Below are 22,679 nucleotides of genomic sequence, written 5' to 3'. Positions count from 1 at the left end.
GGTAGTGGGAACCAAAGCCAGATCCTCTGCAAGAGCAGTCAGTGCTCTTAGACTCTGAGCATCTCTCCTGCCTCCCTGCCCACTCTCACCACAAAAATGGTAACTGTGTGAAGCCATGCATATGCTGCTTAGCTAGATCGCATTGTTCCACACTAAACACATACTTCAAATAATACAATTTTATCTGTTCTTTTAAAAAAGGTATGTTAGGTGTGGTGGCACATACCTTTTTGAGACTAGTTCTCATTATGTAACCTAGAATTTGCTATGCAGACCAAGCTGGCCTTGGCCTCAGAGATCTGCCTGTCTTTGTACTAGGATTAGAGGCATGCACCACCAATCTTAGTCAAGAAAATTAAGACAATTGTTAGGTACATGTTAATCTCAGCAGTTAGTAAGGAGGAGAGTGGGCTGTAAACTGTGATGTTCTAATTAGGGTCTAATCAGCTTGACACAATCCAGAATCACCTGGGAAAGGAGGCTCACTGAGAAACTGTCTAGATCAAGCCAGGCAATGGTGGCATATGCCTTTCATCCCAGCACTCAGGAGGCAAAGGCAAGAAGATCTCTGAATTTGAGGCCAGCCTGGTCTTCGAAGTGAGTTCTACGATAGCCAGGGATACACAGAGAAGCCTTGTTTCAAAGAAGCCCGAAACAACGAGAACAGCAACACTATGGGACTTATGTGCTGGAGAAGAAGCCACCTCGGTAGGGTGCTGACTGGGATGGATGAAGTTCCAAGTCAGTTTCCAACACTTCATAAGACCTGGTAGGGCTGTGGACACCTGTAATCCTAGCACCCGAGAAGTAGAGGCAAGAGGATCACAAGCTCCACCCTGGGCTACACAGTAAAATCTTGTTTCAAACGACCCCTACCAAAAGATAATGAAACAGATATCCCTAAAATCCCCATAGCTGTCAAAAGAAAGAACTAATACTATGAACAACTCTAAATATAAATTTGATCATTTATAATAAATAGACCAATTCCTAAAATAGAGAAAAAGAACATCTATCACTACAAGTCACTCACTCCCAAATGAATAGAGACTGTAGCTCATAAGGAAATCAGGTTTCTAGTCTGAACTCTCCAGGCCTGGACGACTCCACTGAATCAGCTCATGGACCGGAGAGGCAGTGCCAGGTCTATGCAATCTCACCCAGAGAATGGAAGACGGTTCTGCTGTGGGAGCTTCTTCTGCTCCTTCAGCCAATAGCCTTTAAGATACCAGTCCACGTGGGCGTGTCTCTTATACTGTAAATGCAGCTGTAAAGCATGCCCTTGCTCTCTGACAGGAATCTTAAAGGCTATTGGCTGAAGGAGGGGAAGGAGCTCCCACAGCACTGCTCACTTGATGAAGCTAGTGTAACCGAGTACAGACAACGACAGAAATCGATGTGCCTGTGTGCACGGGGGGAGATACAAACACACAACACAGGACGACTTACGGACACCAGTATCTTTCACAAGTATAATTTATTCCCTAATATTTTGTTATAGGCAGGACAAGAACACGAAGAGGCATTTTACTAATGAAGGGATACAGATGGTAAATAAGTACATATAAATAATTGTAAGCACATGTAAATTAAGATCACACTGAGCACCACTACATACCCACCAGAATTACTGAAATAGCACCCATTTTGACAGTACATATACTAAAATCGGAACAGGGCCCGTGAGGTGGCTCAGGGGTAAGGGTGCTTGCTGCCAAGCCTGAAGGCCCGAGTTCAGTCCCCAGCACTCACATGGTAGAGACAAAGAAACCACTCTAGCAAGCTGATCTCTGTATTTGCATACACTGGCATATCTGTGCACAGACTCATACAAAATCTCAAGTTCAAGGCCAGCCTGGACTACAATAAGACTGTGTCTCAATATAACAAGGGAAAAATCCTTAAGAGTTATGGAAGATCTTGTCTGGCATGGTCAAGGCCTTGCATCCAATCTCCAGCATCACCCACTCCCCAAAGCCTCCCTTCAACAGGCAAGTTGTTACATTTGGTGGGTTTTTGCTTATTAAAAAAACTTAAGTTATGGGTATGGGTGTCCTACCTGCCTACATCTGTGCACCATGTGCATGCCCAGTGACCAAGGAAGCCAGAGAGGCTGTTGGGTCTCCGTGAGCAGGACTTACAGGTGATTGAGAGCCACCATGTGGGTGCTGGGAATCAAACCCAGGTCCTCTGGAAGAGCAGCCGGTGTTCTAACTGCTGTGAACTGCTAATTTTGTAAATCCATTAAATTAGAACATTACTTCGCAATAAAGGGGGACAAGTACTGATACCTATACTAGCAATCTCCAGAGAATTATGAGTAGGAACAAAAACAATAAAAAGGTAGATGCCGGGCCGGAGAGATGGCTCAGTGGTTAAGAGCATTGCCTGCTTTTCCAAAGGTCCTGAGTTCAATTCCCGGCAACCACATGGTGGCTCACAACCATCTGTAATGGGGTCTGGTGCCCTCTTCTGTCCTGCAGACATACGCACAGACAGAATATTGTATAAATAATAATAAATAAATATTTTTTTAAAAAAGGTAGACGCCATACAACTCCATTTATGTAATATTCTCGAATGAACAGGAAAGAAACGAAGACACCCTCTCCCTGCAAGCAGCCTGAGGTGACCTATGAAAATGGCTCACTACTTTCTTGACCCAGAAAACCCCACACAATTATACAATTCAAGAGTTTTAAATCTTTGAATTCCCCCCCCCCTTTTTTTTTGGTTTTTCGAGACAGGGTTTCTCTGTAGCTTTAGAGCCTGTCCTGGAACTAGCTCTTGTAGACCAGGCTGGCCTCGAACTCACAGAGATCCACCTGCCTCTGCCTCCCAAGTGCTGGGATTAAAGATGTGCGCCACCACCGCTTGGCTTTATATTCACTTTAAGAACATCTATGTAAGCCGGGCGATGGTGGCGCACGCCTTTAATCCCAGCACTTGGGAGGCAGAGGCAGGCGGATCTCTGTGAGTTCGAGACCAGCCTGGTCTACAGAGCTAGTTCCAGGACAGGATCCAAAGCCACAGAAAAACCCTGTCTTGAAAAACCAAAAAAACAAACAAACAAAAAAAGAACATCCATGTAACTGCCCAGGCCATCCAGGGTTTGTATATCGGAAAGCCACGGAGACTATGTCCCACCAAAAGCCGTCATTTTAAAGGAGCAGCGAGTGCCGGTCTGGCAGCAGATGCGCACAGGGCAAACAGTGGAGCTGGCCAGCGTCGGTGGCTAAAACACTGCTGAGTGTCTCCCGGGCTTACAGAGAGCAGTGCACCACTTAGGGTCAGCTGTGGATTCTCCAGCCACTGAGCACACCAGGTGTACTCCAGCAAAGCACCCACTACCAGAACTCATGAGCATACTAATCCATACATGAGCTCCCGAAACACGGAGGTGACCCCCTCACTGAAAAGGAACAACTGTTTCTAAGCCAGAAGAGGAGGCTGCACAAAAGAAAAAGAATTCCTAGAAGAAACAGAAGCTACAAATGTTACAGCCTTGGAATAAATTCAGCACAAAATAAATGCATAAAAGAAAAAGAAAGAAAGACCAGATTAAAGATTGCTGGGAGCGAATGGGAGGGTGGGGCAAAAGGGCAGAGTGACTCCGAGGCAACAGCGATGGCAGAGATGCCTGTGTGAGCAGGGAAAGCTCAGGGGGTTTCCACGTCCGTACCCTGCAATGCAGTGTACTGGGGTCTGAGCTGAGGGATACGGATAGGGAATCCTATCTATTTTTTATATTTATTTTTATTTTATGTGCGTTGGGGTTTTGCCTGCGTGTATGTCTCTGTGAGGGTGTCAGATCTTAGAGTTACAGACAGTTGTGAGCTGCCATGTGGGTGATGGGGATTGAACCCAGGTCCTCCGGGAGAGCAGTCAGTGATCTTAATTGCTGAGCCATCTCTCCAGCCTCCCCATCATCTATTTTTTTAAGGCAGGATCTCACGTGGTGGCCTACCCTGTCTTTGAACTTGTAGTCCTGTTGCCTCAGCCAAAACTGTATTTAATGCTCACTAACACTCTATTTAATGGATAGACTAATTTATTCAGACCAACCCTTATGTAGGTTGTCGGTTTACAGCTTATTCTCTATCTCTGTCTCTCTCTCTCACACACACACATAAACACAAACAGGTTTTTTTTAAAGAAAATATTGGGGCTGGAGAGAAGACTCAGTGATTAAGAGCACTGGTTTGGTTCTTAGCACGCACATGGCAGCTCACAACCACTTGTACGTAACTCTAGTTCCAGGGATCCAAGGCCTTCTTCTGGCCTCCATGGTAGTCATTCAGATACATGGTGCAATACATACACATACGTACATATATACATATACACACACACATACATAAACACGCACAGTCAAAACACATATGCATGATATAAAGTAAGTAAGCCATAAAGAAACCTTTATTTGATAGATCAAAATGATCTGTAACAGTCCCTGGGTCGCTCTTCCATCTCCTTAGAGAAAAGGAATAGCATTTGGGACAGTTGCAACGATACCCCACCCCACTTCAATCTCTTTGGAGAATTCCTACTCAGCCTTCAAGGCTCAACTTGAAAGTTAGGGTTATATTTCAGTTGGCAGAATGCTTGCACAAGGCCCCGGGTTCGATTCCCAGCACCATATACACCCGGTGTAAAGGTGCACACTTGTAACTCCAGCATTTGGGGGGGCTGAACAGAGTAAGATTAGAAGTTCAAGGTCAACTACACAGTAAACACCCAAGGCCCAACTGGGCCACATGAGACCCTGTCTTTAAAATAAAATAAAATTAATTAATAGGCTGGGTGAGATGGCGTATGTCTTTAACTTTTGTTTTGTTTTTTAGAGACAGGGTTTCTCTGTGTGGCCCTGGCTGCCCTGGAACTCGCTCTGTAAACCAGGCTGTCCTCAAACTCAGAGGTTCTCCTGCTTCTGCCCTCCCCCCTCCACCCCAAGTGCTGAGAAAAAAGGCATGCATTAGCACTGCCTGGCCTACATTTTTATTTTTAATCATTTTTAATTTTTATTTAATGTTATGGATGAGTGTTTTGCCTACATGTATGCAAGTATATCATCTGTATGCAGTGCCCAAGCAGGCCAGAAAAGGGTGTCAGATCCTCTGGAACTGTAATTACAGAGGCTGGCGAGCGGCTATGTGGATGATAAGAATCAAGCCCAGGTCCTCTAGAAGTGCTCCTAACTACAGAGCCATCTTTCTAGACTGGGTACCGGCTGGAATCCCAGTACTCAGGAAGCAGAGGCAAACAGATCTCTGTGAGTTTAAAGTGAGCGTTCCAGGCCATCCAAAGCTGTAGAGTAAAACCTTGTCTCAAAAATTAAAATAAATGCCGGGCGGTGGTGGCGCACGCCTTTAATCCCAGCACTCGGGAGGCAGAGGCAGGCGGATCTCTGTGAGTTCGAGACCAGCCTGGTCTACAAGAGCTAGTTCCAGGACAGGCTCCAAAACCACAGAGAAACCCTGTCTCGAAAAATCAAAAAAAAAAAAAAAAAAAAAATTAAAATAAACTGGGTGGTGGTAGCACATGCCTTTAATCCCAGCACTCAGGAGGCAGAGGCAGGTGGATCTCTCTGAGTTCGAGGCCAGCCTGGTCTACAAGAGCTAGTTCCAGGAGAGGCTCCAAAACTACAGAGAAACCCTGTCTTGAAAAACCAAAAATAAAATAAAATATAAATTTAGAATAAAATAACCACAGAAGGGGCAGCAGAATGTAGCACCAGGACTGGGAGGAAGCTGTGAGGTGCTGTCTTCAGGACACGACAAGGCCTTTGCGCTCATGAACGCTCTGCAACCACAAGATCCGTCAGCAATCCACCAGGCAGCAGGCAATACTACTCAGGCTTACTCATCTGCAGGATGGGGGCTTGAAAGTAGGGGGAGAAGGCTGGAGAGATGGATGGCTCAGAGGTTAGAGCACTGGCTGCTCTTCCAGAGGACACAGTTAAATTCCCAGCACCTACATGGCAGCTCATAACTGTCTATAAGTCCAGTTCCGGGGGAAACTGACACCCTCACACAGACATTCATGCAGACAAAACACCAATGCACATCAAATAAAAAGAAAACATAATAAAAGAGTGGGGGAAGACCATGTTAGGTCTTATTTATATAACCCTTTTATACCCTTTTCTTTGCTCCTCTTCTCTCAGAGACCTTGAATACATGAACAGCTGATTAGGCAGTGACCAGCTCAGAGTACCTGATGTGAAGACACATTGAGAGAATTCAGGTGATCCAGCCAGGGATCTTCCCAAATCCCTTTCTTTTGAGAAACACAGACCGCTTACCTTCACCCTCACCCCCAACAGAGTTTCTCTGTGGAGCCCTGCCTGTCTTGGAACTCACTCTATAGACCAGGCTGGCCTTGAACTCTGAGATCCACCTGCCTCTGCTTCCTGGGTGCTGGGATTAAAAGTGTTCACCACCACTACCTGGCCAGACTCTCTGATCTGGAGAAAGCAGTCAGGCACACTAGACAAAGTCAACAGAGAATGGCGGAGGAGTATCATGAGAAAGATCAGCAACAGCCCAGGAAGGCGGGCCTAAGAAGAAAACGGCCCGTGGATATACAAAGGATGCTCAGTTGGGCACACCGGCAATCCAGAAAAGCAGCGGGGTCAGGGCCAGCCTGGCTACATAATGAGACTCAAAGTACATGGGAAGGGGCATGCTAGAGAGGTGGCTCAGAGGTTAGAGCACTGGCTGCTCCTGGTTCAGTTCCCAGCCCTCAGAGGGGCTCACAAATGTCTATAACCTCACTTCCAGGACGTCCGACGCCCTCTTCTGACCTCCATAGGTACTGCAAGCATGTGGTACACAGTCTACACATACAGGCAAAACACCTACCTACATAAAATAAAATAAATAAAATAAAATAAAAATTTTAGAAAATGTTAAACTACAAAATGGCCACAAAGCAGTTCACACTTATGATCCTGTGATAGTTTGAATAAGTATGATTCCCACAGTGTCTGAATGCTTGGCCCAGAGGGAGAGAACACTATTAGGAGGTGTGGTCTTGTTGGAGGAAGTAGGCTTTGAGGTCTCCTATGCTCAAGCCACGCCCAGTGTGGTTCTCCTGCTGCCTGCAGATCAACAGAACTCTCAGCTCCCTCTCCAGCACCATGTCTGAACCTCTGAACTGTAAGCAAGCCCCAGTTAAATGTTTTCCTTTCTAAGAGGTGCCGTGGACATGATGTCTCACAGCAAATAAAACCCCAACTACGACAGATCCCCTAACCCTTGAGAGACTAACAAGAATTTAAACCCAGCCTGGGCTATACAGTGTGTTCAAGGAAGCTTGGGCTCTTAATAAAAAGAAAAAAAAATAGACACTAATTCACAAAACATGGCTTTTCATTTAAGTACACGAACACACAGTAATTGTCAACTCCTACACACAGCAATTACTATGAGTGGGACCCTACTGGGCTCTAGGCCAAGGACTTTACATGTGCTAACTCATTTAAGCCTAACAACAGCATGCAGTAAGCACCACGGTTCCAATTTTACAAACAGGTTCACAGGTGAAGAGTCTCATCATGCAACTACTCATAGACAAATCCCAAGACCTGAGGCTCCCCTCTCGGCTTCTAACCAAGATGCCACACAGCATTCGTTCTAAGCAAACACACATTTGTTCTGAACACACACACACTGTGGGGGGGGGCGAGGAGGAGCAGAGGCTCAAGGTCATCCTGACTACACACAAGTTTGAGGCTAGCCTGGACTATGAAACCCTGGAAGGGAAAGGAGAGTGGGGGAGGGGCATGAGGCCTTTTTCCCCCATATATTTCTGTGGTTTTGGGTTTACATGTGTGCGCGTCTATTGTGTGTGTTCGCGTAGGTGAGCGTGGAGGCCGAAGGTCAACCTTGGGTGTCACTCCTCAGTCGCCATTATTCTTTCTAGACAGGGTCTGTCCTTGACCTGGAGCTCACAGAGTAGGCCAGACTGCTGACCAGTGAAGTGTAGGGACCCTCCTGTCTCTCCCTCCCAGCATGGGGATTTCAAGGACCCCGCCACCAGGTCCTCAGTGTGCCCAGCAAGCAATTTACTGCCTGAGCCATCTCCCCAACCCCTCTGTGGAAATGTTGCCTAACACCCCCATAGTAAAATTATAGTGAGGAGAAGGGAAGCAAGGTCCTAAGGCTAGATAGAAGTGAGCCATGTGAATCCCATCTGGCGTCCGCTCATCCTGCAAGCGCTCGCTCTCTGGACCCTGATTACAGTCTGTAGACCGCAGGTGACCATACCCACGCTGCTCAGTTTGGGCAGAGTAGGAGCTGTGTGAGGGCAATGCACAGGCACTCGGTGTATGGAGGCAGCACAGTACCCAGGCAGTCAAGGGAGGAGGGCGTCTAACAGACGGTCTACACAATCCTGGAGGGAGAGGCCCAGGGTTCTCTGCGGACGCTACAGAGCCACAGACCTCATCCCACAACTCCAAAACAGTGCCAAGGATGGAAACCCTAGGGCTCCTCTCTGCTTGCTGAGAACAGCTGTCCTCTGGAACTACAGTGACCACAGGGCTGTGTTCAGGCAGAAAAGACCTTTAGAAACCACCCCAAAGTGTTGGGTAGGATGGAGGATGGTCCCCTCTGGGGCCTCTGCAAGGCTACAGGGGAATTGGGAGTCTTCTCGAGGGGCAAAAGCAGGACTAATCATAAGGTGAGCAGGCCTCTAACCTCATAAACACTCTCCGGAGAAGCCCAGCGACCTCCAATTACAACAGCCTCTGAGCCCTGTTCAAACAAACCTGCAGTGTGACTCACTCCTCAGAGCAGGGAGGGGGTAAACACATAGCTAAGGGCTTAGCAGATCAAGAGGCTCAGAGAGGTGATAGGAGATAAACAGGGGGGGCCCCAGGGGTTCTCACACCACAAGCTTACTGAGTGGGAAAAGATCCATGGGAACAGCCCGCTTTCCTAGAACCCACTCTTCAGGCGGCTACGGAGCCACTAGTTCTGGGAGTGGGGAGGTCCAGGGTAAAATGCCTGGGTCAGAAAGGGAAGGGAAACAGAAATGGTCTCTGAGCTGAAAACCTCGAAGTCACCTTCACCTTGTACCCAACTCCTGCAGGCTGATGTAATCTCACAAGCTGCTGCTACGGCGGCCATCTTAGCCACTGCTATCCCCATCTGTGGATTGTCCAGCTATGTCCACCCAAAAACTGAGAATGCCACCTTCTCCTAACACTGGTTCCTGAGAGGCCAACAAGAGGGAAAAGGGAAAGGGAAGAGGACGGGATGGAATGGGATGGCTGGGTGCCCACACTCTCTCGGGGAAGGTCGCCAATTCACTGGGTGAGTAGGCTTGGTGTGCCTGGTCCTCCCTTCCCTCCTCCTCACAGGTAAACCAACAAAACAGGAGGGGAGCACCTCTCATCTGGCAGCCTACCCGCAGCATGGACTGGACAAGCGCCACAATGGGACTCACCTGACTGGGGAAAGAAAATGAGGACACTTGGAGCAACACATTTCTCATGATCTGCAGCCCCACACCGGTGCCTGGCAGTGACAGTATGGGACACCTGCCTCAAGTGCAGCCAGGCTGGGGAAAGGGGGACTCCCCAGACCGGATACCAAAGGCTGAGGCTTCCCTGGTCTGGACGCCTTCCTTGTGATTGGTTTCCTGCTCTCACAGGCTTCTTTCATTCATCATCTCCACCCTGCTCTACCCACCCCACATTCTCCTCTCTTCCTGCTTCTGCTGCCCAGCCTTAAATCTGGGCCAACAGTCTTCCTGGCACACATCCATTCTCCCAACGAATCCTGCCACCCCTAAGAAACAGGTGTTTCACAAGACTGCACCGTGACCCAAAGAGGCACATGCCATAATTACCAGCAGGCGGGGAAGCTTGTCCCACCCGATCTGAGCACTAGCCCTGGAACCGAAACCATCTGGTGCACGCTCCACCCCGGAGAAATGCGGGCAAGGTTGGTGCCACATGCCTACTGGTTAAGTAACTTTCCTCTCTCACATCTTCCCCTCCCAAACCAGGCAAGAAAGCCAAGCTCTCCCCGAATCCTTGTCGGGCTTGGGGACTCACTGAAAAGGTAGAGCGGGCAGCAAAAGGAGTAGGGAATGGTGTGGGGAGAAACTCACACTGGAGTCTGGGGCAGGGGCAGGGGCCGGAAGAAATAGTCCCCAAACTTGAAAGATTCCTCCACCCAAGAGTTTCTTCCCCACCCAGGTGTCACAGAGACAGGACTTTCAGCATTTCAAAATTCGTCCCATTGGAGGAAGCACCAATGAGCACAGATCTTAAGTGGCTTCGAACTCACTATGTAGCCCAGGATGAACTTCTAATCTGCCTGCTTCTACCTCCCCAGTGCTGGGCCACCATGGCACGTTTATGTGGTTCCGGGAACTGAACTCAGGGACTTCATGCTGGGTGAGCACTCTAACAACAAAGCCATGCCCCTGGCCTCTCAATCCTCTTTGAAAGTAAGAATACTCAGCTGGGCAGTGGTGGCGCACGCCTTTAATCCCAGCACTCGGGAGGCAGAGGCAGGCGGATCTCTGTGAGTTCGAGACCAGCCTGGTCTACAGAGCTAGTTCCAGGACAGGCTCCAAAGCCACAGAGAAACCCTGTCTTGAAAAACCAAAAAAAAAAAAAAAAAAAGAAAGAAAGAAAGTAAGAATACTCAAACAATTCCATTCCCAGGTATAAAAGGAAAATAAGTCTACATAAAGTTATAAAACTCCCTAGCACCAATACTTACAACAGTCGAAGACTAGAAAGAACCCAGAGGTCCGCCATTTATCCTATGATGAACACGCCACAGGACACCAGAGTTAACATGGAGCATCAGTCAGTGTCGTATGTGTACGAGCCTTTCAGCAGCACACAACTTGAAAGACAGTCAGAAGGCCCACAGACTGCATGACTTCATTTATGGGAAATGTAAAAATGAATAAGAAATTCATAGGCAAACAGACTAGTAGTTGCCTGGGGTTGGAGAGACTCAGAGGAATGGGGAGTGAGTGGCTGCCAATAAATAAAGATTTCATTATGAAGTGAGCAAAAGGCTCCAAAAGTGGTCCAGCAATGACCGTGTATCTCTGAATACACCAAAACCACAGAACTATATACCTTAAACTGGTGAACCGTTGGCATGATGGTTTTAATAAAGTTTATAAAATGGTTAAAATTCATGGTTCACTTACAATAAACCACACCCCAATTTTAAAAATATTTATCTTTGTGTCACGTACATGAGTATTTTACCTACATGGATATTTGCGTACCACACAAGCACCTGGTGCCCACAGAGGCCAGAGGAGGGCATCAGATCCCCTGGAGCTGCAGTTACGGGTAATAGTGAGCTGCCCTCTGGGTGCTGGGAACTGAACCCAGGTCATCTATAAGAGGGGCCAGTGCTCTTAACTCTGAGCCATCTCTTACAGTCCAAGCATTGACTAAAGAAAAAGTAGGCCCAATCATTAAACTATTTTGGCTTCTGAAGTCTTACAGGAAGCATCTAATAGACAGTAAAGACAAAGGTTCATCCTACAGCAGATAAACAAGTTCCAAATCTTTCCAAGACCAAAAAAACCCCTCAAGTGTGGTAGCATAGGCCTTTAACTCTGGAGCCCAGGAAGGAAAAACTGGGAGGACACAGGTGCGCATTCTCTATCTGCGCGGCTCCCGCCGGACAGATAGGAAGTCGGACCTCCCACTCTTGTAGTGTGAGTTTCCCCTTATAACCATTAAAATATAATTGTTATTCTTGAGCTGGCCTGGTTATTTATTGTACCGACCTAATTCGCAACAGATCTCTGTGGGTTAAAGGCTAGTCTGGTCTACAGAGCAAGTTCTAGGACAGTCAGGGCTAGAAAGAGAGCCTGTGTCAAAACAAGAAAAGAAAGTAAGAAGGAAGGAAAGAAGGAAGGAAGAAGGGAGGGAGAAGGTTAGGGGAAAGCACAGTATATAAGGAAGGGTAACACAGAGATAAAAAAAATAGCCCAGAGTACACCAGCTCCCTTGGCCACGAGAAATGGAAAAATGAAAGGGCCATTAACTCTCAATACCACTATGAAGGCCCAGCCCTGCTGACTCGCAAAAGTCACTCAGCTCTCCACCTTGGGTCACCCAGTCTCCCTCCTACTCTTGGCTCTCTACACTGGCAGAGACCTGGAACATCAAGGAAAGGGAAAGGAACAGGTAAGGATAAGCAAATGTGGCCATACACACCTTTAATCCTAGAACCCGGGAGGCAGAGGCAGGTGGATCTCTAAGTTTGAGACCAGCCTGGTGTACAGAGTGAGTTCCAAGACAGCAAGGGCTACATAGAAATCCTGTCTCAAAAAAACAAAAACAGGGCTGGAGAGATGGCTCAGAGGTTAAGAGCACTAGCTGCTCTTCCAGAGGTCCTGAGTTCAATTCCCAGCAACTATATGGTGACTCACAACCATCTATAATGAGATCTGGTGCCCTCTTCTGGTATGCGCCAGGCACACATGCAGACAGAACACTATATACACAATAATAAAAATCTTGAAAAAAAATGAAGAAGAAGCACATGCCTATATGAAGAGATGAAAACTTGACCAAAGTCAGACAAGGTGTAGTGGCACATGCTTTCAATCATAGCACTTTGGAGAGTGAGGCAGGAGGACCACAGCAAATCTGAGGCCATCCTGGGCTACCTTAGTTCTAGGTCAGCCTGGGTACAGTATGAGACCCTGCCTCAAAAAGGGAGTGGAGCGGAGGAAGTGGAGATGGTTCCATGTACAAGCAGAGTACAGATCTCCAGAGACTGAGAAAGAAATCCATCTTTAGCATCTGGCCTCTATGTATACCTGCACTCACACATAGATACACACAATCCTATTTCCTCCACCCCTAGGCTTGGGTACCCAGGTGCAGTTAAAACATTTCAGTCCACACCAGTGGCAAACACAAAATAAGAGCTAACATCTGACCGCTTACCACGTGCCAAGCGCTGTCTTTAATGTTTCACACACGTTATCTTACTTAATCCCCATAATGATCTTATGAGAAGGTACGATTGCTGTCTCTTCTTACATATTAGGAAACTGAGAATGAAGAAATTAATTACCAAAGTACTTAGTCAGACTTACAAAGTTATGCTGCCTTTCTTTTAAAACAAAAAACTTTTTAAATTATTAATTATTTGTTTACTTTGAGACAAGTTCTCATGTATCCCAGGCTGGCCTTGAACTCCCTATGTACCAAGGATGACCTTGTACTTCTCATCTCCCTGACTAATTTTCTGAGTGCTGGGATTATAAGCATGTGCACTACACCCAGTTTGTATAGCGCTGGTGAGCCGATCCAGGGACTTGTGCATGCCGGGCAAGCAATCCAGCAGCCCCAGAGCCACGCTCTTACCTGCAATGCTATTAATAGAAATCACGGGTTAACTAAAAACTGTGGTTACGCTGCAATCACAAGAAAGGGCTGTCTAAGAAATAGGAGACTATTAACCTCCTTATAATTCCTACAAGTCAACAGGTATTTAAAACTGATAGAAAACAAACAAAACCAGGAGGCACAGCTCTGTGGTGGAGCACTTGCTTAGTGCTCATGAGGCCCCAGGTTCAATTCTTTGTACCTCTAGTGTTTTCTCGGTGGGTATTGGGGGTGGTTGGGCTGGGGGTGTAGCTCAACTAGAAGAAAGCTTACCTAGCATGTCCAAAGTCCTGGTTTTGACCCCCCGCACCACATAAATCGTGCATGTTGTCAAATGATCGTAACCTTAGCATCCAGGAGGTGAAGGCAAGAAGGAAGGTCGGAAGTTTAAGGACATCACTATTGGGCTTGAGGACACCCCAAGTACAAGCAACTCTGAGGAAAGGGGGAGGGAGGAAGAAGAGGAAAAGGAGCTAACTAAATGGCTTAGCAAAGAGGTGTCTGATGCGGAACCTGACAAGACCCACATGGCAGGAGAGAACTGATTTCCCTGTCTCCTGACCTCCATACATGTGCCACGGCAGATTCCCACTCCTGCCCAAGCAAATGAATGAACGTAATTTTCAAAACAGGAAAAAATTACTATAAGCATTTTATTTAGAAACAGAGGTTCGCACCAGACAAAACAGGTAAGAGTTGAAAGTGGCCACTTTCCAAGCAGCAGAACTTAAAGTAGAGAACAACTGTATTTTTTCAAAACCCATCTGATATTAGTTTCATTTTATAAATCACATACAAGAGCAGGCTAAAACCCCAGCACTTGGGAGGTGGACACAGGAGGACCAGGAACTTTCATGTTAGCTTAGGGTTGCATGAGACCTTGCCTCAAAATGCCAGAAACCAAAAAAAAAGTAAGATATTCTTTAAATGTTATTTATTGATTTTATATGTATAAATGTTTTCCTTCATGTATGTATGTAAATCACACATGCCTGGTGCCCATTAGAAAAGGGCATGTGATCCCCTGGAACTGAAGTTGTGGGTAGTGGTAAGCCACGCACTACATGGGTGTTGAGAATCAAATCAACTAGAACCCTGAACTACGAAGTCATCTCTCTATCCCACATAGTCTTTTCATTTAAAAGGTCGGGGGGGGGGGGGGGGCTGGAGAGATGGCTCAGCTGTTAAAGACTAGGCCTGCAACTAAAAATATAAAAAAGTCAAAGAGAGGGAGTGAGTGAGGGAGATAGCAGGGACGGAGGGAGGAAGGAGGCAGGCACCCGTGCCGGGTCTAAGGCACGAACACGTTCTTTACACGCAGCCTCCATGTCCTCCACTGGTGACAGCATGTGGGTTTTGCACCCCATCCTTCACTGGGCAATCTTGTAAAGCTGCCAGCCCAGGAGCCCTGCTCTGTCCTAGTTAGGGAGATGCCAGGAAACAATGGCTCCCTGGATCTCAGAAGAACGGCAGAAGGGCCTAAGACAGCTGGAACCACCCAGAAGAAGAAAGCATCTGTGTTCTTGTCCAGGAATCCCTTCACTCGGACTTTCTAAGCTCTCCTTTACCTCTGTGCACCGTTCCTTCTCTCCTAATAAGTTCATCTCAAAGTAGCTAGGTCACTGAATTGTTTACTATAAGCAAAGGAAGGCAGTGGAAATGTCTAATGAGTTTGGTATTCATTTGTACTTTCTATGCCAATATAATTTACCAAGGACACTTTCAAACAAACATTTTTAACATCAAAATATATTTATAACCAGACAGACACAGTGGGCTGCACCTTTAATCCCTTCAGACTCACATGTAACTGAAGCAACATTTTTGTCCAAAGACTACTCTTGCCAACAACACTCTAGGGATGTAAGCTCCTTTTTTTTTTTAATGCTGTTTCTCTTCCACTATATATTTTGTTTTGTTTTGTTTTGAGACAAGGTCTTGCAAGCTATGTAGTCATAACTAGCCTGATTCACTATGTAGACCAGGCTGGCCTCAAATTCCCAGAGGTCCATCTATTTCTGTCTTCAAGTTCCAAGATTAAAGGCATGTACCACTATGCCCAGCCTTACCTCTATGTTCTTGTTTGTTTGCTTAGTGACAGGAATATAGACAGCTTATTAAGGAAGAGAAAGGCACTCCCAAAAACACATAGGTGGGGTACAGTGCCGGAATGGACGGAAGCTCAAAAGCTTTCTGCCCCACTATGTTGATTTCAGACCCACTAGCGGCTAAAGGCTCTAAAGACTGTGCCTTTACAAATGTCCAGCCAGAACAGCACTACAGTGTGTTAACTGTACTTTCTCATCAAAGTGTGAAGCATGGGAGACACATGGTCCCAGGATTCTGACTCCAACTGTCTACACTCCCAAATCCTGGGGGCCTGTTTTCCTGATGGGGGTGGGGTCAGTTAGTCGAATGCTTGCCTGGCATGCCCACAGCCCTGGGTTCGACCCCAGCACCCATACATCAGGCATCCATTGACTCATTTATTTACTCATACCTTTTGCATCCTCACTGAGCACCGTTCAATGCTATGAGTCCATGACAGGTTCCCAGGAACTGAGCAGGGCCATAAATTCTATCTGCAGATTGGCTCAGTCAGAGGCAAGGAATCCAGGACAAACCCTGTCTCCTGACTGATTGATTGTTTACCATCTGTCCTTCCTCCTCAAGAACCCAGGAATGTCTCCAAGAGCAAATCGAGGCAAGGGTTTCTTTATTCCCAGCTCTAGAGCAAAGTGAGTCTCGAGTCTAGCCTGTCTCCTCCGTGATATAAAGCTCTCTAGTCAGCTCTAAACGTACCTAGACCCAGAACTAATTCCTTGCTATTCTCCATCTCTGCTCTCTGTCCCACAAAACAAGCAACAAAAGTATCAAGGGACAGCAGCAGATCCTTCTGTGTTTTGGTTCTCTCTATAGGACGTGGGTCTTTTTCTACATCAAGCAAAGAGACGCCCATGACCCCTCACTCTTCTTCATTCCACATTCTTTTCCTGACTCAACCATTCCAAAACAGCAAAAGCATGGAGAACTTGAGATTTGTTGGCTGTTGGTTTTGTTTTTTCCATTTGGTCAGCATCTCTTACCTGGAAGGAAAGGCTGGGTTTGGGCAGTGTCAAGACTTGTAATGTGGCAGAAACATTCATACTTCTAGGCAAAAATGTCAAGGGGACGGTGAGCAGACTTCAGTGATCAGCTGTATTCTAAACTTCAAATGAGCACCTATTCTACAACTATCCTTTGAAGAAGAGCCATAATCCAGCTGTGGCTGGGTTAGCTTTGCCTCAGGGACATGCTGAGACAGGCAGAAGCAAAGGAATCAGATGGGGGGGGGCACAACCCCCCCATCTCCTTGGCTCTCATATCACTCTCCCACAATAGCTTGGAAATAAATTAATTAGCACAGATCTACGGTGTATTTGGATCCCCCAGCAATGCCTAGAAACATTCAGCATCAAATTACCGGCCTTTCCCTCTGGAGAGAGAAAAATCATGCGGTCAGCTGAGGGTGCTGGGTGGGGAGGGCATAGGGGAACAGGGAAAACTGGCTTGCTCTGGAGAACACTCACCTCTGCCTCTCTCTCTCTCTCTCTCTCTCTCTCTCTCTCTCGCTCGCTCGCTCGCTCGCTCTGTCTGTCTCAAAACATCCCTTTCATCCCCTCCCGAGGCTTGGCAATTGGACACGGAAGCAAAACCCAGGAAGCTACTGGTTGGTCGAAAGAGGGAGGGGATCATTAAAGCAAGATGAAAAAATAAATTCGAAAGAGGTGACAGTCACACGGAAAGCTCTATCCATCCTCTTAGCGAAAGGTAGAATCTCTGAACAATTCCGGAGTTGCCTGAAATCAGCCGGCCCTCCCACGCTCTCGCCTCTTAGTTCCCTGCCCTAGCATTTCACCCTCTGCCTCATTTTTCTAGTTAAAGGATCACCTGAAGCACCATAAAAGTCTTTGAAGGGCTTCTGAGGTCATCGGGACACACGGACAAGCCTAAACCTCCTGGACCGGCACAGTGTCCGAAACGGCGCAGGAATTCGGTCCCTTGAGCGTCTCCCACGACCCAATCCAGCTGCCCACGAGACACCTAAGTAAAGCGCCCGGTCCCAGGACCGGGGCTGCAGTGTCCTCGCCAAGGGCAGGTACTCCCCAGTCCGGGAGCCTCCAGGGTTTCGTCCCGCATCTCCCACGCCACCGTCCGCCGCAAGGCAAAGGAAGAAAGCGCACGGGGCGACGCGGGCCTGACCGCACCAAGCCGGGCGTCAGGTAAGGCACGGGAGCGGCTGGACTGGACAGCCCGATGCCGAGGCGGGAAGGCGGGGTGAGCGAGACGACCTACCGCGGTCTGGCCCTCCGGGTGCACGTCCACTAAAGTACACCAGTTCCGCGTCCCGTTCATCTTTCCGCGGAGGTCGCACGGGAGCCCTCAACTCCGAGGTCCGGCGGCAACTGGGCGGGCACGCACGGAACCGCCCCCTGGTATAGGCGCGTCGGGGGCGGAACTGGAGCTGCGCCACGCCCAACGCGGTATTTGTCAATGGGTTGAGCGGAAGAGAGGGGGCGGTGCCAAGAGTCTTCAGGTCTCGCCTACTAGCGCTACCGCAGATTTACAAAAAGGTGGGGCTTGGGAGTGAAGGCAGGGTGGCCGCTGGGTACGAGGAGGTGGTGAGTACGAGTCTGTGGTGGAATCTCAGCATTCTTCATTAGTCTTGTCTCCTTTCAGCTCTCCAGGATCGGTGCAGGGAAAGAATCTGTCTGGCCCTCTGTAAAAGTGAGTTGGGGCCGGCACATGCTTCTATGGTCTCTCCTCTCTCTAAACGTAAGCCAGCCTGTAGGGTTTTTAGAGCTGAGTAAATCTTTCCTCTGTGGCAAATAGGTAGGCAAGCACCAAGGGCCAGCTCACCAGGACTAGTCTAAGCCAGTTTGGCAGGTGCTTTTCCCTGGCAAGCCGCCCAGGCCGGAGTCAAAGCCAGCTAAACTCTGGGTGGGGCTTGTTTTCCAGAAGCTACCCTTATATGGTGGGGAGAGGCGGGACAAATCGCCTTAAAAGGAATTTGCGCCCTAGAGAAAAGATGAGTCTCCACAGCACCAGAGGCATTTGCTTCTTTTGAGGACTGAACGCTGGTAGATGGCTATCCCACTGACTGATCCAGAGGGACAGGCCATGTGTAAAAGCTGACCAGCTTGAGTAGGCAGAACTACTACATTCGTTTTGGTGAACAGCTGGCTCCTTCGTGTGAATTGGAATTGCACTGAGTCACTGGATAGTAAGAAATGGATGCAAAGCTCTCTCCCTGAAAGATAAAAGCTGGGGCTATCAGTGACCCAGGATAAGAGAAAAACCTGGTTCTGGTCTCTTCTCTACCCCTCAAAGGCACTTGTGGCGGTTTGGTGTGAAAGTCCCCCATTGATGGGGGAGTGTCATATATCAATCTGTTGATTTCATTGTTTAAGCAATAAAGAAACTGCTAGGCCCATTTGATAGGCCCACCCTTAGGTGGGTGGAGTAAACAGAAGGGAAGGCTGGGAGGAAGAGGAAGTGAGGTCAGAATCCACAGCTCTGCTCTCCGGAGCAGACGCAAGAGAGACGCCATGCTACCTGCTCCAGGGAAGACGCACACCATGCCCCAGCTCCGACCCAGGATGGACTTAGGCTAGAATCTTCCCGGTAAGCGCACCTAGGGGCGCTACATAGATTATTAGAAATGGGCCAGAGCAGTGTTTAAAAGAATACAGTGTCCGTGTAATTATTTGGGGCATAAGCTAGCCGAGCCGGGCAGGCGGCTGGGGTGTTTGGGGACGCAACCCTGCCGCCGCCCATATTACTACAAATGGCGCCCAACGTGGGGCCCGAACCCACGACCCTGAGATTAAGAGTCTCATGCTCTACCGACTGAGCTAGCCGGGCCGGGCGGCTGGGGTATTGGGGACGCAGCCCAGCCGCCGCTCCATATTACTACAAATGACGCCCATACGTGTGGCTAACTAAACCCACTTAAAAAACCTGAGAAGGCTTAAAAATAAGGGAGAGAGCATTTAACACAGATTTTTGCTGTTTGTTGGTGACGTGCTGTAGAGAGATTTCCTGATTCAGCAACAGCAGCAGAAAAAAAAGCTGCGTTATTTTAAAGTGTGGCTTCCTGGGGCTTTGCCGCCAGTGCAAACTCTGGCTTTATGTTGTGTTCCCACTTGGGATCAGAAGGAGAGTGCTCTGAGACCGTGACGATGACTCAGAGCTCCCCGTCTGCTCCTAGGCAGAAGGCAGAATCAGGCTTAGGCAGGCGGAAGAGCATGGCGGATTCCTGCTGCCATACAGAGACGTGTTTTCAGACTGCGCAGTGCTCTCTCTGCGTGTCAGATTTGGCTGTAACTTGGATGAAAAGAATTTCTGTGCTGCACGCTCAGTTTCAGAATTAAAGTGCTGAGTGCCGCTCCTACCTGGTAGCCCCAGAGCTAGCACAAAATGGTACGTCCTCCATTTTGAAATTTTCCTGACTCAGCTTCAGCTGCAAATCCCTGCAGCTCATTAAGAGGTCCTGCCACAAAACACTTAAACAGTGTTGATGAAAAGCTGAACACATGCTTTTCGGTTTTCAGCCGTAGCAGGAAAAAAGCTGCGCCGTTTAAAAATGCTGGCTTTCTGGGCCATCCTGCCAGGGCAAACTCTGACTGTTTGAGGCAGGAGGGCCGGCTACCGAGAGAGGATTTGAGTGTTGTCTGTTGTAGCTCGCTGGCTGGCAGGGACCTTGAAAGGCCATGAGGCTGGAAAGTTAAGGAATGGACTGGATCTAGCTGGCAAAGCCACGCCTTTAGTCCTACTGATATTGCTTAGTAAATTAAAGGCTCTTGTGGTCAGAAAAAGAGAGATATACAGTAAAGAGAGATTCAAAGACAGAGAAAATTTCTGAATGGTTTAAAGTGTGTTAAAAATATATGCAAGCTGAAAGTTGAAGTTCTTAAAGCAAAAAACAAAAAAGGAAGAGAGTTGTTGTGTGTCTTAGTACACACCTTTAATCCCAACACTTGGGAGGCAGAGGGAGATAGACCTCTGTGACTTCAAGGTATGGTAGCACACGCCTTTAATCCCAGTGCCTAGAAGGCAGAGACGAACAGATCTCTAAGGTGTAGTAGTGTACGCCTTTAATCCCAATGCCTGGGAGGCAGAGACAGGCGGATCTCTGAGAGTTCAAAGACAGCCTGGTCTATAGAGCTATTCCAGGTCAAAGATATGCACTCAAAAAGCAAAAGTTAACCTAGGAATGTCACATCTTAGATTCTTAAGCGCCTAGTGATTTAAAGGCACAAATCAAAAGTGCTCCTGAATAGTAAAAAATTGCAGATTCACAATAGGACAGATTCAGACAGCTAAACGAGTCACACTGTTGGATAAATGTACGTTGGCTTGGGAGAGAGAAGAAAAAGAATATAGAGAATAAAGTTAATGGTTTAAAAAGAAAAAAGTAAAAGTAAAGTCTTTAAAGAGACAGAATAAAGTAAAGTGATAGAGTAAAAATAAGCCGCGTAAAGATGGAAAATTCACAGAGAGTCTGGATTATGTACATTGTGTTTTCTTTAAAATTTTTGACTGTGAAGGAGCTAAGTACAGAGAGATATTTCATTACATGGGCTGCCAAGCTAAACCAGAATGGATATAAGGGTATTACGATTTCGAAATTTGGATCTAAGGATATGATGCTTTGGAGAGAGTCTTCTTTTGTTTTCACAGAGGATGAGACTCTATGGATTTCTTCTATTCCGATTTGGTATGATGGACCACGTCCTCCTGAAGGGTTGCTGTGAACATCTTCAGAAAATTGCCTTGCTCAACTGCCAACTGAGATAAACCTGGCACACAGGTTACACCCTAAAATCATTAACGACGCCCCCATTCAGCAGGAAGCAGTTTGGAGAGAAAAAACTGCGCCCATGTTCCCAAATATAGTTTATAAATGTTCTTTTACATTTAAAGGGGGCTATGATATAGACATGAATAATTTGCATTAGTATAGATTTTGCTTTATTGATAGAGATTTACGGTCAATTTTGTTATATGTATAAATGTTTCTGATGTAACTTTTACTTGATAACTGTTTTGTTATATGTAATTTTGCTAGGTTGAAGTTAAAGCCTTTCTTTTTTGTTTAAACAGAAAAAGGGGAAGTGATGGGGGAGTGTCATATATCAATCTGTTGATTTCATTGTTTAAGCAATAAAGAAACTGCTAGGCCCATTTGATAGGCCCACCCTTAGGTGGGTGGAGTAAACAGAAGGGAAGGCTGGGAGGAAGAGGAAGTGAGGTCAGAATCCACAGCTCCGCTCTCCGGAGCAGACGCAAGAGAGACGCCATGCTACCTGCTCCAGGGAAGACGCACACCATGCCCCAGCTCCGACCCAGGATGGACTTAGGCTAGAATCTTCCCGGTAAGCGCACCTAGGGGCGCTACATAGATTATTAGAAATGGGCCAGAGCAGTGTTTAAAAGAATACAGTGTCCGTGTAATTATTTGGGGCATAAGCTAGCCGAGCCGGGCAGGCGGCTGGGGTGTTTGGGGACGCAACCCTGCCGCCGCCCATATTACTACACCCCATGAGCTGTCATTTGACACTTGGTTCCGTTTGGGAGGGTGAGGAAGTGTAGTCTTTCTGGAGGAATTATATCACTGGAGCAGGCTTTGAGAGTTCAGACTTCCACACCATTCCCAGTTTGCTCTCTACTTTCCTTTGTGTGTATGTGAGCAATCAACTGCCTGCCTGCCTGCCTGCCACTGCCTGCCATCATGATGGTGACACTCTTATCCTTCTTGAACCCTAAGCCCAAATAAACACTTCTCTGTCTAGGTTGCCTTGTGGTGTCTGGTCACAGCAATGGAAAGTAGCCACTGCAGCGTTCCTTGCTCTTCCCAGAGGTTGTTAGGAAAGAGTACTTCTACTTTTAAGTAGTCCATGTTTCCTAGATCCCTGATCAGTTATGAGAGACATCTAAATAAAGTCTCATTTTAAAGTACAGTTTAAATGACTTCTTGAAATAGGGCCTGCTTAGGAGCTAAAGGCGCCTGCTGCCAAGCCTCACGACTTGAGTTCAATCCCCAGGACCCACACTGTGGAAAGGAGTCTCAAATTTATTATCTGACCTCCACAATTGTGTGCGTGTATGCATGCATGTATACATGAATGCTACAACACACCAAACACACACACACACACACACACACACACACAATGTTAAAAAAACAACAAACTGGGGGCTGGAGAGATGGCTCAGAGGTTAAAAGCATTGCCTGCTCTTC

The 22,679-nt window shown here is 47.3% G+C and overlaps 1 protein-coding gene across 2 annotated transcripts in view; it reads right to left on the bottom strand.

Moving 5' to 3' along the window:
• Nucleotides 1–17,857, bottom strand: part of Tuft1 (tuftelin 1) — a 46,304-nt gene extending 28,447 nt beyond the window's left edge. The window contains exon 1 of one of the 2 annotated variants that reach the window (XM_075978263.1): nucleotides 17,732–17,857. In XM_075978263.1, the coding sequence (XP_075834378.1) occupies nucleotides 17,732–17,791 (60 nt within the window). In that variant the 5' untranslated portion in view covers nucleotides 17,792–17,857. The remainder of the gene's footprint in view (nucleotides 1–17,731) is intronic. The other variant, XM_075978264.1, reaches the window with a different exon arrangement.
• Between the last annotated feature and the right edge of the window lie 4,822 nt (nucleotides 17,858–22,679).

The sequence above is a fragment of the Microtus pennsylvanicus genome, chromosome 7 (genome assembly GCF_037038515.1).
Source record: "Microtus pennsylvanicus isolate mMicPen1 chromosome 7, mMicPen1.hap1, whole genome shotgun sequence".
Classification (NCBI taxonomy): domain Eukaryota; kingdom Metazoa; phylum Chordata; class Mammalia; order Rodentia; family Cricetidae; genus Microtus; species Microtus pennsylvanicus.
Note: the sequence above shows the minus strand (reverse complement) of the source record. Positions and strands in the feature narration are given on the sequence as shown.